This window comes from Olea europaea, chromosome 13 (assembly GCF_002742605.1).
Source record: "Olea europaea var. sylvestris chromosome 13, O_europaea_v1, whole genome shotgun sequence".
Classification (NCBI taxonomy): Eukaryota; Viridiplantae; Streptophyta; class Magnoliopsida; order Lamiales; family Oleaceae; genus Olea; species Olea europaea.
Window position 1 is genome coordinate 9532102 of NC_036249.1, and position 17403 is coordinate 9549504.

The 17403-nt window shown below is 34.4% G+C and overlaps 2 protein-coding genes across 5 annotated transcripts; one reads left to right on the forward strand and one right to left on the reverse strand.

Moving 5' to 3' along the window:
- The first annotated feature begins 1671 nt into the window (after window positions 1–1671).
- On the forward strand, window positions 1672–5131 carry LOC111407535. Of its 2 annotated transcripts, none has more exons than XM_023037078.1 (3): window positions 1672–1857; window positions 3069–4182; window positions 4622–5131. In XM_023037078.1, the coding sequence occupies exons 2-3, from the start codon at window positions 3080–3082 to the stop codon at window positions 4773–4775; spliced, it is 1257 nt and encodes a 418-aa protein (XP_022892846.1). In that variant the 5' UTR covers window positions 1672–1857; window positions 3069–3079; the 3' UTR covers window positions 4776–5131. The 2 variants fall into 2 exon arrangements, with proteins under 2 accessions (XP_022892846.1, XP_022892847.1); XM_023037079.1 differs by having other exon boundaries at window positions 1685–1857; window positions 3073–4182.
- Window positions 5132–6343: 1212 nt separating this feature from the next.
- On the reverse strand, window positions 6344–10284 carry LOC111407536 (histone-lysine N-methyltransferase, H3 lysine-9 specific SUVH6-like). 3 transcript variants are annotated; one of them, XM_023037081.1, is made up of 2 exons: window positions 10153–10284; window positions 6344–9210 (listed from the first exon to the last, which is right to left on the reverse strand). In XM_023037081.1, the coding sequence occupies exon 2, from the start codon at window positions 9136–9138 to the stop codon at window positions 6577–6579; it is 2562 nt and encodes an 853-aa protein (XP_022892849.1). In that variant the 5' UTR covers window positions 9139–9210; window positions 10153–10284; the 3' UTR covers window positions 6344–6576. The 3 variants fall into 3 exon arrangements, with proteins under 3 accessions (XP_022892849.1, XP_022892848.1, XP_022892850.1); XM_023037080.1 differs by having other exon boundaries at window positions 10135–10263; XM_023037082.1 differs by lacking the exon at window positions 10153–10284 and adding an exon at window positions 9886–10128.
- Between the last annotated feature and the right edge of the window lie 7119 nt (window positions 10285–17403).

Below are 17403 nucleotides of genomic sequence, written 5' to 3' on the forward strand. Positions count from 1 at the left end.
TGGAATGTGTGATTAAAAAATTGTGAATTTCATTACACATTTTGTTAAATTTAAATTATTGACTTTGACTTAAATTTTAATTAATTTTCGAACTAAATCAAATAACAGCTTAATAATATTGAATTTAAAGTAGATCATCAAATCTTAACCCTAGTTTGAGCCCTATTTTTGGAGAAAAAATGCATTCTTTAACAATATTTTAATATCATTTAAACCACACATTCTTTAATAAAATAATATTACATGTAAATTCAAAATTTTTCCTTACTTTTTAATTACGCATTTTCCATCAATACACTATTGAAAAATACATTTTTCTACCAAAATATGGCTCAAACAAGGGCTTATGTTTGAGCCCCATTCTTGCCAAACAAATAGATTTTTGAATAGTGTATTGATGGAAAATGTGTTACGTTTAATATTATTTTAATGAAGAATGTGTTATTGAAATGAGGTCAAATTACTGTTGAAAAATGTAGTTTGATGAAAATAATGAGACTCTACGTAAATTTAATTATTTGCAGTTTAGAATATGAAATCACCTTTTTGTACATTTGAGTTTCGTAAGTTAATTTCATGCTTGGCAAAACGTATCTCTGAAAATTATGCATATTTGATAAAAATAAGTAATTTAAAAGTAAAGAAGTAGATTGTTTAAGCTAGGCCAAAGGCCCAAATATGATAATCTCAACTGAAATATGGTTTCTGTTATTAAATTAAGAGGTAAATGAAGAACATTTCTCAGTTTGAGCCTCACTTTCTAAGTATTTTTTTTTATTTTACGAATTTTCAAAATTTTTTCTTATTTTTTAACTATACATTCTTAAAAAAAATCATTATTACAAATCTCATTTTTTACAGTAAATGGAGCTCAAACATAATAAAAAAGAAACGTATGGAGTCAAAATTCAAGTGTATATTTCATTTTGAACAATGACCTTATATACAGGGTTCAATAAGAGTTAATAGAATAAACTTTTATAGAGTAAAGTAAAAAAATAAACAAATTAACATCTAGTCATTTAGATAAAATTAATTAGTCATCGTTATTAACCATCATTTTACAACCAAATCAAAATTGAAAATTGAGTCACTGTTTGTTTCTCATTATTTGTCCATTAAAATAAAAAATATGACCGTTATTCATCATATCGAGTCATCATATTTGATTTTGTATCTCTTGTGTAGGGTCCGTAACGACTATATTTTTCATTTCCATTCTTACATTAATACGTACCAAACGGGAATTATTTTGATTTTTGACACATTAGGCGTTTGTCTGAGTTCTGTTTTGGGAAAATAGATTTCTCATCTAAATTAATTTTTACCGTACAAAATTTTCAACTTATAAATCGAAACTTCCATATTAATTAAAAAAATGGAAAAAAAATTGAAACGAGAAAGAAAATAAAAATAGAATCATATCGTTTAATAATAATTTCAATTATAACAAAAAGCGAAATGCTAAAATTGGAATTTTACAATTGTTTTTGGCTTCATTAGGAAAATATGTTATAGAAAACAAACTTTAGGGATATTTCTGTAATTTTTGAAAAGAAAAAGGGTGTGTCTGTAATATTCAGTAATTTAAGGGGCATCTCTGACATTTGCTCTAAATCCATATGCCAACTGACATGTGTAAATACATAAATGGGAAAGAAATAAAGAGAGGTGTTGTATGAGAGAAGCTCACTGCTCTCTGATTTCGATGCAACTCAGGAGTTGTAGTCCTGCACAAGTTTCACGCGTATACAGAGAAACTGTGGGGGTTGGTGGGGGATTTTCTCTTCACTTTTTACTGCATTTGGGTTTTTCTGAAACTCGATTTCCCTGAAGTTTCTAGTGGGGAAAAACAAGGTGGGTTTGCACAATTTCCTCTCTTTCTTCATCTATACATCTCTATCTACGTTGGCTTGTATATTTCTAGTAAGATTTCATCCATTTTATTCATTTGAATCCCATGGTTCATGTGTCGGTATGACACATTGTATTATTTTCTTGATTGTTCTTGAGACTTCAGAGAGTCAAGGTTTTTACCAATAGACTGAAGGTTTTTATTTACTGTTATCCATTTGTCATCTGGGTAATTGCTATTTGGTTATATATTTATCAAATATATTTATAGAATTAAAAGGCTTGCTATTCTTTATTTTTCTCAGTTTTGGGTAATCATGATCTCAGCATTGTCTTGTTTGAAATGTGGATTTTGAATAATTTTTTATTTTCTTTGTTTGTTGTTTTTCTTTGATGTTTGAATGATATTATATGGGATTGCATCTCCTATCCCCCCCCCCCCCCCCCAAAACACCCCAACCCAAATCTGCTTAGTCTTAATTGTAATATTTTTCGAAGCCAGTTGACTCCGATTGCTTGTTTGATTAGTAAATGTAATTATTTCTGATGGATTTTTCTCTAATGTTTCACTAAAATCTTGCCTTTTTAATTTGTTCTCAAGGGATAACAAACTGCAATTTGATTCTTTATTTGAATGCTTACTGCCATCACTTTATTTTTTTCCCCCTAATAAATCTGCTTAATTGTATTGAGTTTCTTGGAGTTCATATGGTTTTCAACTTTCTTGCTGTCATTTTGTCCTCATTTTCTTTATATTTTTACTATAGAAATCTTGATTTTTAAGTTATAATAAAGAGAAAAGAAACTGTAGTTTCTTTTTTTTTCCCTAAATCCGCCTACTCTGGACTTAGCCTCCGTTCGAATACAAATTTATAAATGATTTCGAAATTGAGTCAATGTCATATTTCAAGCACACATTCTTAAGTTACTATTCCTCTTACTATTTACAGTGGGTGTTTGGTAGGGATTAAAATTAGATTTTTAGTAGAATTTGACAGAAATTTTTGAAATATGTGGTTGAAGAGTTGTGAGACCTAAAAAAGGCGTGGTTGATATTGATTGTTTTACTTTGACTAAGATTAAAATCTGAGCCAAACAGAGGCTTAATTTGCCAAACTGAGACTTAATTGATAAGAATCTCGATGTCTTTTTATCCTGATATTAAGTCATAAATGTAATTATTCTTGACAATTTTTTTTTTTTTAATATATTAGACAGGTCTTTCATGTATTTCAAAGATTTTGAGATAATGCTGAGGAAAAGGAGCAGATCAAACCAGAAGAATCAACCGATGGATCAGTTGATGTTTGATGCTGTTTCAGAGCCTTATTTTCATGCTGATGTTTTAGGCCAGAAAACTAAAAATAATCCCTTTTTTAATGCTCCTTGTCTATTTGTGGGGTTCAATCCCAAGAACTTAGAATCTGATTCAGTTAGGAGCCCTACTTCTCCTTTAGATTTTAAGTTGTTTGCGAATTTCGGCAATCCATTTAGGTCCCCAAGATTATCAAATGAGGGGCATCAGAAGAGATGGGATTGTAGTAAAGTAGGCTTAAGCATTATTGATTGTCTCGAAAATGAAAGTAAACATTCAGAGAAGGTTCTCCGATTGTCCAACAGTAGAAATATTCTTTTTGGACCACAAATGAGGATAAAAAGTTCAAATTTTCGAAACCTCAATGATTCTTCTGAGGTACCAAAATCACTGCCTACAGACGTTGCAATTTTTCCTTGTACCCAAGTTAAATCATCAAATCATCAAAAGGGTAATTCTAATGTCCTGTTTGGAATTGGAGAAGCCCCATTTGAAGAGGAATCTGGTGGAAATTTCCACTCTTTTACATTAGATTCTGGAAGGTCTTTTTCGCATTTAGCAAATTTTTCTATCCTTAAGCCTGACCAGCGATGTGGTGATTTCAATTCCAAGAACTCTATAAGGCTAATGCCTTCACAATCGGGAGCCATTGGAGGAAGCTTTAATTTAGGCAATTCATCTCAGAAAAACCTTAGTTCAGATCCAAAATCCACTGGATCCGGAACTGGTTTAATTGGAAATATCCCGCCTAGTGAGATTGAGCTTTCCGAGGACTATACCTGCGTGAGAACACATGGCCCCAATCCAAAAGTCACACACATATTTGGTGATTGTGTTTTGGAATGTCACAACAATGAAGTAGCCACTTGTTTCACGGATAGCAAAGAGGAAATTGCATTGCCGCAGGCTGCAGAAGTCTCCGACATTATTGCTTTTTATCCACCAATTGATTTCTTAAAATTTTGTTACTCTTGCAAGAAGAAATTGGATGGGGAAGATATCTACATGTATAGGTTTGCCACAAAAATCCTTTTTTCTTTTCTTTCCAGATACATGAATTAATCTTATGGGAAAATTGCACTTGAAATTTGCATGATCATCTCCAATAGCAAAAATCATACAGATTTCTGTTAAATTGTCACATGGCCTTCACATGTCTAGCTACTACATTTCTATGCTTTTTTACAATTCGGGTTGATGCCCTGAAATTTGAAGCAAAACATGTTTCCATGAGGGCCACATGACAATTAAGCAGAGATTTGGATGGTTTCCATTTTTGGAGACTAATTGTGCAAGACTCCTATCTTTTTAATGGTTGAGACCAACTTGCTTCACAAGCAATAAGTTGGGGAACATGTGCAATTTTCCCTAATAATCTCCTGTTACATGTGCATGAAGTACTCCTACGTCCTAAGGTTCTAATTTTTTCTTGGTCATTTGATGTCTTGACAGGGGTGAGAAAGCGTTTTGCAGTTGGAGTTGCCGCTCGCAGGAGATTTTGCTTGATGAGGAGATGGAGAAAACCAACAATAGTCCTTCGGAAAACTCCCATGAGTTGAACAGCTGCGAAGAAAATTTTGAGAACACCTTGTTCATCGATACATAGGATGCTGTGTCTTAGGACACTATGCCCAGGATTGATGAAACCTCAACATAGGTATATATCCCCGACCTTGTATCCATGAGAGCTGTTTGTGCATCTTTTACCGGCCGTGGATGATCATGGTCTGCATGTTCGATATGTTGATTGTGTTTTGTCCCTCATGGTTGTAGTGCTTAATATACCCCATTCGCGAGTTTTGACATACGTAATTCTAACTTCCTTGATATATCACTAGAATTTTTATGCGGTGATATATGCAGAAGGGCAGTAACCTATATCTTCACTGGAGTTGATGTATAAGCCTTCTGCTGAATTTATTGGGAAACTTTTTATGAATATACAGTATTCCTCTCTTTCTCTATTATGCCTTGATTAGAATGTGATCGTTTAAATTTTAATTTGTTGGTAAAATGCCGATTATTTAAATATAACTATATAAAATTTTAAAAAATAAAAGAAAGTTGAGGATAAGCTTCCATTCTACAAGTGGTAGCTAAGACTCGAATTAATTTTCACGTATCCTGTATGAGTGATGCGTCGCGATGTCTTAACCTGGCTTCATGTGAAGCTGAGTTGATTTATGGAATAGTCACGTAGAAGTTGGACTTCCACTTCAAAGGAGAAAGAAGGTGGTTGTGGACTAGGGGACAGTGGTTGTGGTGGTAGGTTGTTGCCTAGTGATTGTGAATTGAATTGTAGGTGGTGCAACCATGTTGGATTTGATGTGGATGTCGAGGTGAAGATAGAGGTGGTGATAGTGGTTAAGGGTTGTGGATTTGAGAGGTGGCGGCATTTTGGGTGGTGCCGACGATGGTGGAGTGGGGCGAGATGGGTAAGATGAAGGGTAATTGTATTCAGTTAATTTGATAGTTTGTGATCGAAAAATAAGTTATGATCAATTAATTTAATAATTTGTAACCGATAAGTAAATTCTGATCAATAAATTGGTAATTTGTAATTGAGAAATAATTTATGACCTAAAATTTGTGACTTGATGCTTTGCGATTGTGATTAATATATAACTGTGATCATAAATTGTATGTTATTGTAACTTAACCTATTTAATTATTAATTTAATTAATAAAACGTGTTTAATTAATACCACCTGATTTTCGAAAGAATTTTACAAGTTTGTTAAATTTGAAAGCGTATCTTCAACGGTTAGTAGTTGCACATTTTTCCATTTTTGTACTGTTGTATACAGTAAACTTTAAGCTGACCATGTCTCTCTCCTACTCTGACGTGGTGGGATTAAGCTCATGTTTCAGCCCAATTACTTGAAAGCACGTTATGTTTTTTTTTTTTTTTTTTTTTTTTTTGCCTAACTTATTTTCAATGTCACGTTCTCCAAATACATTAATTTTAGATGTAAATCCAAAACTTATTTTTATTTTTAGGACCTATTTGGTAATGATTATGAGAATTGATTTTTTAACCGTTAAAGAGAAAAGTGGATCTTGCCCATGAGTGAAGAAGTAAAAATGACGGCTATAATAGTAAAGTAACGATTAAAAAATCAACTTTTTACGGTGAAAACTTGTTACCAAATGAGGGCTTAATTACACAATCTCTAAAAAATCACGGTTACAAAATCTCTCTTTCAACAAAATAGAGATAAAACTATCAGCAAAAGTTCTCCGAAGAAATAAAAGAACTCCAAACTCTACCTGAGCATGCAAAACCGAGTTAATACCCCCACAAAAACCTCTCTTAACAAGGTATGAGACAAAATATACCATAATTTGAACACAACACCCAAACATTTAGTAATAAAGATGGCTAAAAAATTTAAGCATCCTACAGCTTAATACATCCTGCCACTACATTCTGCAGAGCCACAATGACATCTCTTAATCTTGATATTTCCATTGGAATCAAGAACCTGATCCAGTGAATAATTATAATGGTAAGTCAGTTCCTGCAAGGGAGGGATGTTCTCAGCCGCGAAAAGCATTACATGGGGTGTTCTTGTGTCATCGTGATCATAGATCACATTCTGCGCGTAAATGTTTGGTGAACAGCTGTGATTGATAAATCTTCCAATGTTCCCATAGTGACCTGCATCAATTGTAAAGCCTTCTTCCCAAACTTCGACTAAATTTACTGATTTTTCTGAATCGTGATAATTCCTACCAATATCAAATAGATATTCGTCATTGCCAATTCTTTGTTCGGCTTCTTTATCATCAAGGAGCTCTCCTGCATACTCGCATATAAAACTTCCAGATGGAATAAAAGTTGGGCACCTTACACCCCAGCCTCTTGATTCTGTCTTGAAGATTTCGAGCTGAATTTTGATCCCATGTTGACTTACTCTGTTATAGCAAGAAGGAGGGCATTTGCAAGAAGGACCACACTCGTAGACAAGAGGTTTCACTTCGACTATAGCTCCGTTATGGTTGAATGGGATTTCACCACCATTTTTTACTGCACATAGGCATTTTCCCGAGTCGGAGCATCTCCCTGTACAATTGCAACCTTGAGGGGGAATAGGGGAAAACCAATCAGGATACATCATTTTGGTTATGTAGTTGAATTTCGGGGGGTTCTCATTGTCTATCACATTCACAACACATATAGGAAATAGCTCTTTTCCTCCCGAAATATCCTTTACGCAAATGCCCGAACGAGCTCTGTACTTATGCGACTTCTTCAACTCTTTCCAAGCAACCTTGGGTTGATCGGGATTTCTCCGCAACTCAAACGTAAAAACTAGCTTACCGTGATGCCCTGTTTTCACCCAATACTTTTCTACAGTGTAGAGGCCATCATAAACATATGTCGAGACTATCTTAGCGCTTGAATCCGAAGAATCAGAAGCCGTCGTCTCTTTCCAACCACGGATAACACGGATAGGAGTCTTTGTGGATAAGCTATTCCTTAAAGCCAAATTTCCCCTTTCAAGTTTGTGATCTTGAGGTCCTTGTCCAGAGTATATCAAAACATCAGCATTCTCCATATCATCAGCATAGCCCCCAGAAGCAACGATACTAGTCGCAACTAGTAGTCCGTTGTGCTTCATGAAATCTATACCAGCTTGGTATGGGTGGTGAATACCGACAATAGAAAGCTCTACCCGGTACTGAAACTCGTCACCTACGTGAATTCCAGGTACTTCACCCAAAAATTGCTTTCCCATTTGAACTTCTTTTCTTTTCTCTTTGATGATCTTTGCTGCACGAAGATCGATCCTTAAGGGTGAATTTTCGAGTTTCCTTGATTTTCCTCTCTCTTCTAGCTCAAACTTTGCTTCTTCTTCTCGCAATAGCTTTCTACAATGAACATGAAACAGGTGAAGAGCCTCTATCACTCTGTTGCGAGCATCATCGTGACTGAAATTGTTGCGACAGCCATAAGCAGGTAGACAGAGGACAAAATCACGCAGTTTATCATTTGCACCAAAATCTTCCTCATCCTTCACAATTGCAAATGCACTTGGGCTTCCATCTGAATCGCCAGAAACACGAACCATCTTTTTCCTAGAAGGCCTTCCTGAGTTGTCTTCTTTAAGACAACTTTTCCTAGCAACAGATTTATACTTCTGTTGCCAACTGATTACTTTCTTCTGCCTATAAGGGCAATATGGTGCCGCCATCAGGCACTGCACAACCTCCATATGAACTTCATGCCCTGAGTAAGAAGCAATTTCCTTCACCACTGACCCTTCAGTATCCTCATCGCAATTATCGATTGCTCCAGGCATGGATACTTGGTGTTCAGTTTTCTCAATGTCATCATCTCCTAAACCACCATTCGTTATCTGTTTCATTGGAACACCATCCGCAATAGTCCTCAATGTCTCTTGAGAAGCACCAAGGTTAACATTGTCAGTCAATAGCTCTACCGATGGCACTCTTCCAATACCATACTTCAGCGTCTCAGCTGATCGTGTTTCCTCATCAACCTTTTCGACTCCATAAAAACACTCTTTTTGAGAAATCGTCATAATCTCGTCGAACACACTTACTTTAGTTTCCTTAATTTTCGTAACAAGGTCATCATTCGTAGAAGTGTTCCCTTGTGGCTCTTCTTCAGTTTTCCGATGGGCATTTCTTCCACATAAAGGAGGGAAGTCACGAAGAGCAGATACTCTTCGCTGACGGTATTTATCACTCGGCCTAGGGGAAGTCCCTTGCTTAATACTGCCATTTGTGACTGGCAACCCTGGTGGCAAACTCTTTAATGTATAAACTTCGCCCTCTTTATTACTCTTTTCATCAGGTTGCAAACCTATTGGGCCATTATTACCGCCACACCTAGGGGGAAAATTCCGATAAGCAGAGACTTTCCGGTGCTTGTATTTGGGTATAAAACCATTCTCCAATTCTTGCTTGCTCGAATTCTCTCGGCTTAATCCACCGTTCATAGTGAAACCATAATCTTTAACCAAAACCAAGAAATTAAATTTCCCACAGCCCAACTGCTAGACAAGGAAAACCTGAAAAGTTTATCGTGAAATAATCAACAACAGTAAGAAAAAAAAATCCTGGGCTTAACTAAGCTTTAATTTGGAAAGAGAAATAGTTAAACAGCATAGGTACACATATAAACTAATAAACATGCACACATATGTACATGAACACCAAGAACGAAAATCGACATTGAACAATTGAATAAAAAAAATGAATGAGAAAGAAAATGGGGTTTAGGAAGAAAAGAATTTAGGACATGAGAAAATTAATTTTTTTCATATATTCAAGGATATCTAAAAAAAAAAAAAAAAAAGCCTTCCTTATAATAGAGCAAAGAAGAACGTCAATTTGACATTGAATCGTTGAAGAAGAAAAGGTACAAGAAAAAAGGGATTTCAAGAAGAAGAATTTAGGAAAAGGGAGAATTAGTTTATTTCATATGTTCAAGGATACCCAAGTCCTCTTTATATAGAGCAAAGAAAGCTAAAATCAAAAGAATTCTTAATGAATTAGAACTTCAATGAATCATTAAAACTAAGCTAACCTAACCTAACCTAACCTAATCTAAACAAACATATTTTCAATTGAACTCTATTTAAAATCCTATCTAAATTGTGTGTCTGTCTCCATAAAAAAACACTCCAGCAATTAAAACACATAACTTACATACATCTTAAATAATAACGTGCATGCGTACGTACATTTGACACAGAGGTGGACCGGTGGTTCAAGTAACTGGGATATGATCCAGCCTTTTCAAGAATAATAACGATAATTAATGAAGCAAATGATCACTAATGGAATTCAACACTTCTGATAATTGGAATGAAATAGGTGTCCTGTCAACGACTCACAAATCACGCAGTCACAGTCACAATCACAAAAATAAAATTTGTAGGTCACATATACAAACTTAATCGCAAATCACACATTTGTAGGTGACATATTACCTATTGATCACAAATTACCTATTTGACAGGTGACAAATTCTCAAATAATTGACAAACGCTCTTCGTTCTATCCCACTAATTCGCCAATATTCCACCGCCACTGGCATCACTCAAATGCCACTACCACCTCCATATTGCCACTGCACTACAACCACCACCACCTGTACCAACAACCACCAAACCCAAACACTGCTGACACCACCAGCACCAACACTCAACTCATCACCAGTGACACAACCCCAAACGCTATTGCCACCTTGCCATCGACATCGTCACCACTCAAATCGTCGATGTCACCCGGGTCCACAATCCACAACCACCTCCAACGCACCACCACCACATCCCCATCGCCTGCACAGATCCACAACCCACGATTACATATCCACCGCACCACAACCTGAGAAAAGTAGAGGTGGCACACAAAAAGCACCAAAATCGCACACCATACCACAACCCAAACACCACTGCACCTACCAATTCGAAAAATCGCTGCCTAACTGTGGAATGAAGCAGCCGGAGAAGTGGAATAAAGTAGGAACCAAAGAAAACTGAAGCAGCAATCGGAGAGTTGAATCTTTGGGTTTGGGAAAATAAATAAGGGTTAGGTTGGTGGGTTATGGTGGAGAATCGAGTTTCTGTAACGGCGTTGGTGGCTGTGGAACCTTAAATCTCTGTTACCTAATACAAATCCTACTTAATATTTCTTTTCCTTTTTCATTTTTTAATAATGCCGTGAACATTAATTGTCCGTAGATTATTTCTCAATTTATTCAACTGAATTCTGGTTATTTTTATTCTTCTTAATCTCTTTTCCCCATGTTTTACTAATATGGATCAAATCCAGCCCCATTACATCTCATCAGATTAAATTAAAATTTTTATTCTATTTTCAATCAAACAATTTTTAATAAAATAATATTACACGTAAATCGAAAATTTTTCATTCTTTTACAACCATTCATTTTTAAAAAAATATTATTCCCCTATTATAATCAAAATTAATGAGAGCCAAACGAGAATTAGTTTGATGGTTGACTATCATGTTATATCAGAAAAATCAGTTCGTTGAATCACAAGTCACAATCTTCACAGAAAAAGGTGAGATTGGTGGTGTGGGTGAAGAGAAATACGAGTCAACACGGTTTGATTCGTGTTAGTTTTGAAAAAAAATCTAATCGAATATAAATAAGTATCTTAGAAATAGAACAATTGATTTCATCTTTGTAATTCAAGCAAATTCGGTTCCTTCAATTAAGATCCTCAAATTTGCTAACCATTGGTAAGTGAAATGTTTAACAATACAAGTCCTTAAGCTATATTTTTCAAGTATCCAAGTTCCCAATAGAAACAAAATATTGTTGAGTTGAACGAGTTCTTGAAAAACATATCCTAATCTCACTTCGTTTGCTTCATACCAATACAAACTTGGAAGGTATGAAAGGAATACAAACTCTTAATAATCTAAAATTACATCTACGAAATTTAAATAATTATTTATTAATAGAATATTGTTATTTGTAGGCGACGACCACAGTGGTCGTCCTATATAGCATCCTACTTATTATGAAAATATAGAAATCCATTTGACTGATTCCTTTTCCAAAAAAAAAAAATATTAAAATCATGCCATATAGGGCGATTACTCTAATCGCCATCTATGAATAATATTATTCTTACAAATAACATTAGATGTTTGGAGTGCTTTTTCAAGATATATTCCATAGAACTCGTAACTTTACCCATTTGAAAGATGACATAGATAATCGGTGCATTGCACTTGCTCATGTTTAAAATAAAAATAAAAAGTTAAATCAATTTTTTTATTTAAATATTAAAATCGAATACGGGTCGGAATAGATCAATTTTCGATTTTAATAGAACTAGAGTAGATCGAATCGGTCAGTTCTAGTCTAATCCGATATCGATTCACTTCAAAAGTTATGGTCACTTTTGTCCACAATTTGCAATGCACAAACATCATAACTTTCACAAACAAGTATAGAGTAATTAAGAACATACCTTGATCGATATCGAATCGTCTGCAATTACTTTTCTCCAATCTCCCTAAGTTCTATATAGACAAACTATGTCTCTCAGTTCTCCACACGAATATTTTGATAGACTTATCTTGGAGTAAAGAGAACTAGTTTCCCAGTTCAATTGTAATTCTATTTCTAGCCAAATAAAATCTTTAACGAAATCTTCCTCGTATATCTAATAAATTATTAAGATATACCAATAAGAGATGTTATTAAGTACGACGTCTTGGTGACCAATCAACCTACACTACAAAATCCTATTTCGAAAGTTTCAAGGGTTTCAAAAATATAGGACTTTCCCATTGAGAAAGCACTACTGAAGGGAAACCCTAAAAACTTTATATTTCTTTATAAAATTAGAACCTAGAATATCTAGGGTTTGTTACCCTCTAGAAAGTGACAAGAAGTACGTGGTATGTATATCAAAATATTGTCAATTTTCGAAACTCGAAAAAATAATTACACTTAATAAAAGTAAATTTGTAAAAGTTTTACTTACTCAAAGAATGACGAGATTACTCACTTTGTATTTCTCGGCTTCAAGGCTCAATTGTGCTATCAGTAAATTTTCTCGAGTATTATCTAGAGACAATTACGAGTGTTAGTGGAGATCTTCCTTGAATTAAAATTAGATTTGATCTAGGAAAAACTTGAAGAAATAGTAAAAACTAATTGATAAGGGGGAAGCTCTTAGAAGAAGTAATTCATGAGTCTAATTTTAGAGGTGTATTCAATTTAGACTTTTAAAAATTTAGACATATTCAATCAAGACTTTTTTAAAGACTCCATACAAATCTTCAAGTATTCAATATGAATTTTTATGGAGTTTTAAGAAATCCATAAAAGTTGTGTTATCAAATCAAGACTTTTATAAGTCTTAAAAAATCGCAAATATATTAAAAATAGATTACCCGAAAAATAGAATTTTTCTTTAGTTAAAAATCATTACTAGATATTCACGTGTATCTTATAATCAAGAAACTTAGATTACGAATTTACCTAAAATTAATAATTTATTCTTGATCCAGAGAATCATGAAGCGCCAAAACTTGAAATTTTTTATGATATTCTCCAAAATTAAAACTATATTGGCACGTGGGCAGATGTAATTAAATCAAAATCAAACCAAAATCTAGATTGGACTGATGAAGAAAAAAATAAAAATAAACTTCTAATTCCTTCTCTCTCAAAACGTTTCTGACGTTTTCCTTCCCCAATGAAATCAGCATCCAATACGCTAAAATTTATAGGACCAAATTCCAAGTCCCAATCCTAGTCAATTTAGGAAATAATTGATTCAATTGCACGTATAAATTTTGGATGCGGAAGCAAAATTAATCAGAAATTAAATTTTTTTTTTAAATTCAATAAATAAGATCATCTAAATGATCACGTGCATATTATGTCAAAAATAAATTATTCAAATGTTTACCCAAATTCGATGTTCGATTCTCTAATTAATTTCGAATCACAAACTTCCAGTTTTTTGAACCACGAGTTTCTAGCTTTTTAATTCCAAGAACTTGACACTCCAAACTTTCAAGTATTTCATGGTATTCTCTAAAGTCAAGACAACATCGATGGTTATGCACCTTCTTTTCAATTAAATCAATAAACTGATTCTTGAGTTGGACATATAAATAAAATAAGAAAATAATTATTTTCTTTCTTTTTTTTTCTCTCTCTTCTTAATTTAAAAACTATAAAATTATGTTTTATAATTGTTGTAGTATGTAGAATGTCTAGGTTCCCTCTTAATTTAAACACTATAAAATTATGTTTTATAATTGTTGTAGTATGTAGAATGGCTAGGTTCCATCTAATATCTATTTATAGAGATAGAATAATTTCAATTCTTGTACAATAATAATTTCATATTCAAATATGAGTTTTACTTAATATTAAATAAATATAATAAATCAAAATAAATAAATATTACAATTTATTTATTATCAAAATGAGATTTTATAATCATGCATGAAAATATAAATTAGTGTTTGCATTGAGAAATACAGTGTGACAAATAGGTTTGTGAGGTTATCCCACTAAGTCTTTTTTTATTGATAAATGTAAATTTTATTGATCAAAATCATTTACAAGTACATCGGGTATACCCGGGCAATCAAATAACAAGTAAAGTACAACTACTTCAGGCATATTCAAGCAATCCAAAGAAAAGATGTACAAACGATAAGAACTATAGTCCCAAAACCAACGACTCATAATGAATCAAAACACACGGATACAAAGCAAACATAACCTTGTACACGTGTATTTTAATACGTCTTACAGTGTTATCTACTTGTGGGCAAAGATTCTCAAAAACCTCTCTATTCCATATTATCCAAATATGGTAAGTGGTGCTTGCAAGTGCAATTCTTTTAGTTTCACTTTGCCAAGATATTCATCGGGCCTCCTTTTTGATCCATTTCAAAGCACTCGGAATTGTAGTCATCGATCTCCTAATCCCCATCCAATCTTTAATCCTCATCCATATGCTAGATGTAAATGAACATTGAAAAAATAGATGCTGTCCATTTTCAAAATGTGATCCACTAAAAGCACAATTTTTGTCAATGTTAAGGTATGGCAACCCTATCCTTCGTAAGTAGCTTCGACTGAGTCCCAACCATAGGACAAAAGCATGTTTTGGAGTGATAAATGGTCTCCAAAGATCCTTAGTCCAGCACCTTACCTCCCCCTTCGGCCTAAAGAAATGATAGGCAGCTTGGACAGAAAATTTTCTAGCTTTATTCCAGTTTCTCATTAAATTTCCAGCAATCTGACCATTTCTGTCATTCCCAGCAATGGAATCCCTGATTTTGAACATTTTTTTAAGAAATGGAGAATCATTTTTCCTTGCCATGCACTCCAAAATATCCCTCACTTGAAGGTAGATTTGGTTAACCCATTTAATCTATAATGTATCTTTCTTAGCATGAATATTCCAGAGGGCTTTAGCTAGAAGAGCTGAATGCCAACCTTTTATATCTCTAAAACCAAGGCCACCCTCCACTTTTGGCAAGCAAATGGTACTCCAAGCGACCAACGGCTTTTTAGTACCCCAAAGAAAATGCCGACAGAGCTTTACAATTCTCGATGCTACCGTAGAAGGAATGGGAAATATAGATAGCCAAAACCATTCCACACTTTGTAGCACGGATCTAACCAATTCTGCCCTACCTGCATAAGAAAGTGTAGACCCTGTCCAAGCACAAATGTACACTGAAATTTTATCAAGAAGCACTTCATATGAGCTGATTTTTAGTTTCTCGATCACAAGTGGGATACCCAAATAACGAAATGACATAGAACCTCTAGGAATGTTGGTCATTGCAATGATATCTTCCAATTGTTTCCCATGAATACCCGCAGTATACAAGCTAGATTTGCTAGCATTCATTCTAAGTCCAATACATTTCCAAACTTAGAAAGACAATTCATCAAAATCTGAATCGAGATGAAATCACCCCTAGCAAAGAGCATCAAATCGCCGGCAAATGCTAAATGGGTAATCTTTAACAGCCCACATTTAGGGTGATAATTAACATCACTATTCTCAGTATCACCTTTCAATATTCTCGAAAAATATTCAAGACAAAACACAAACAAGAATGGAGATAACGGATCACCTTGTCTAAGCCCTTTTCTTCGTTTAAAGAAGCCATATAGGCTACCATTAAGTGCAATGGAGGAAGGAGTAGAGATGCATTCCATAATCCAACCAATAAACTTAGTTGGAAAATCCAAACCTTCTAGTACGCTTTTGAGAAAATCTCAATTCACAGAATCATATTCTTTCCTTAGATCGATTTTGAGAAGGCATCTCGGGAAAACTCTTTTCCGATTGTATTGTCTCAAAAGCTCTTGTGCAAGATGAATGTTTTCAATCATACTTTTTCCCTCCACAAAAGCCTGTAGGTCCCAATCTAGAAGTAAGAATCTTTGTAATGACTTTTAGAATACATTAATTGGCCTATAATTCCAACGGAGCATGAGTGATTTGTCGTAGGAACCAAAGAAATCGCCGTATGATTTGTTTGTTTAAGAAGGGAAGAAGAGTTGAAAAACTCTTTAATAGCCTTCTTAAACTCACATCCAACAATGCTCCATGATTTTTTAAAGAAACAAGATGTAAATCCACCCGGGCCCGACGACTTGTCATCCCCAATACTAAACAAAGCATCTTTAATCTCTTGATCTGAAATTTCACGAATAAGTGACAAAGCATGCTCTTCCGTTAGCACGGGTCCATTCTTTACAACCTCAACCTCAATAGGTTGAACAACACAGTTATTTCCCAGCAAGTTCATATAGAAACACATGAATTCATCCACCACTTCCTTAAGAGAAGAAGTATAGGTCCCATCCCTTTTCAACACAGTAGCAATATAGTTCCTCTTGTTATTTCTCTTAACCACCGAATGGAAAAACTTAGTGCACTTATCACTATTTTTTAGATAAGTACACTTAGCTTTTTGATAGTAAAAACTTCTCTCCGCTTCACCAAAAATCGCGGCCTCTTTCCTTAATCTAGCCACTTCATATTGAAGATGAGTGTTTGTAGGGTTACCATGCAATTCCACTTGCACTTCTTTCAAAATTCTAGATGCGGTTTCGGCCCGAGAGGAGATATGTGAGAGGTGCTTATCATTGAAACTCCTTAGTACCCCTTTAAGATTTTGTAACTTTTTGCAAAAAGTAAATTGCTTCGTTCCCACTATCTTCATGTTCCAACAATCTTAAACAATGTCTAGAAAATCATCATGATCCGCCCACATGTTGAAAAACCTAAAAGGTTTTCCTTTGCTATCATCTTGTTGCAAAAGTGATACAACACATGGAGAGTGGTCTGAGAGACATCCCGAAGGCAAAAATTCAGCAATGCCATGAATTCCTGATTGCACCCACACGTCATTAATCATGGCTCTATCAATTTTGCTCCAAGTCTTATTGTTGTTCCACGTGTAGAAACAACCAATAGACCTCATATTCGTAAGTCCAACATTAAGACAACAATCCTCGAATTCTCTAATTTCATATGGTGTAACATTCGCTCCATTACACTTTTCATCAAACTTAAGCACGTTGTTGAAATCCCCCATAATCAACCATGGTAATGAGCAATTTGTTCCAAGCTCCATAATATTATTCCAAAGAGGCCTACGAGCAACAATAGTATGGAAACCATATACAAAACTAACTTGAAAAGATATGGAAGTTACCTTGC

Coding starts and splice junctions, on each gene's coding strand:
- LOC111407535 (XM_023037078.1), top strand. CDS start 3,080: ATGTATTTCAAAGATTTTGAGATAATGCTGAGGAAAAGGAGCAGATCA. Junction 4,183..4,621: donor GAAGATATCTACATGTATAG/GTTTGCCACAAA, acceptor ATGTCTTGACAG/GGGTGAGAAAGCGTTTTGCA.
- LOC111407536 (XM_023037081.1), bottom strand. CDS start 9,138: ATGAACGGTGGATTAAGCCGAGAGAATTCGAGCAAGCAAGAATTGGAG.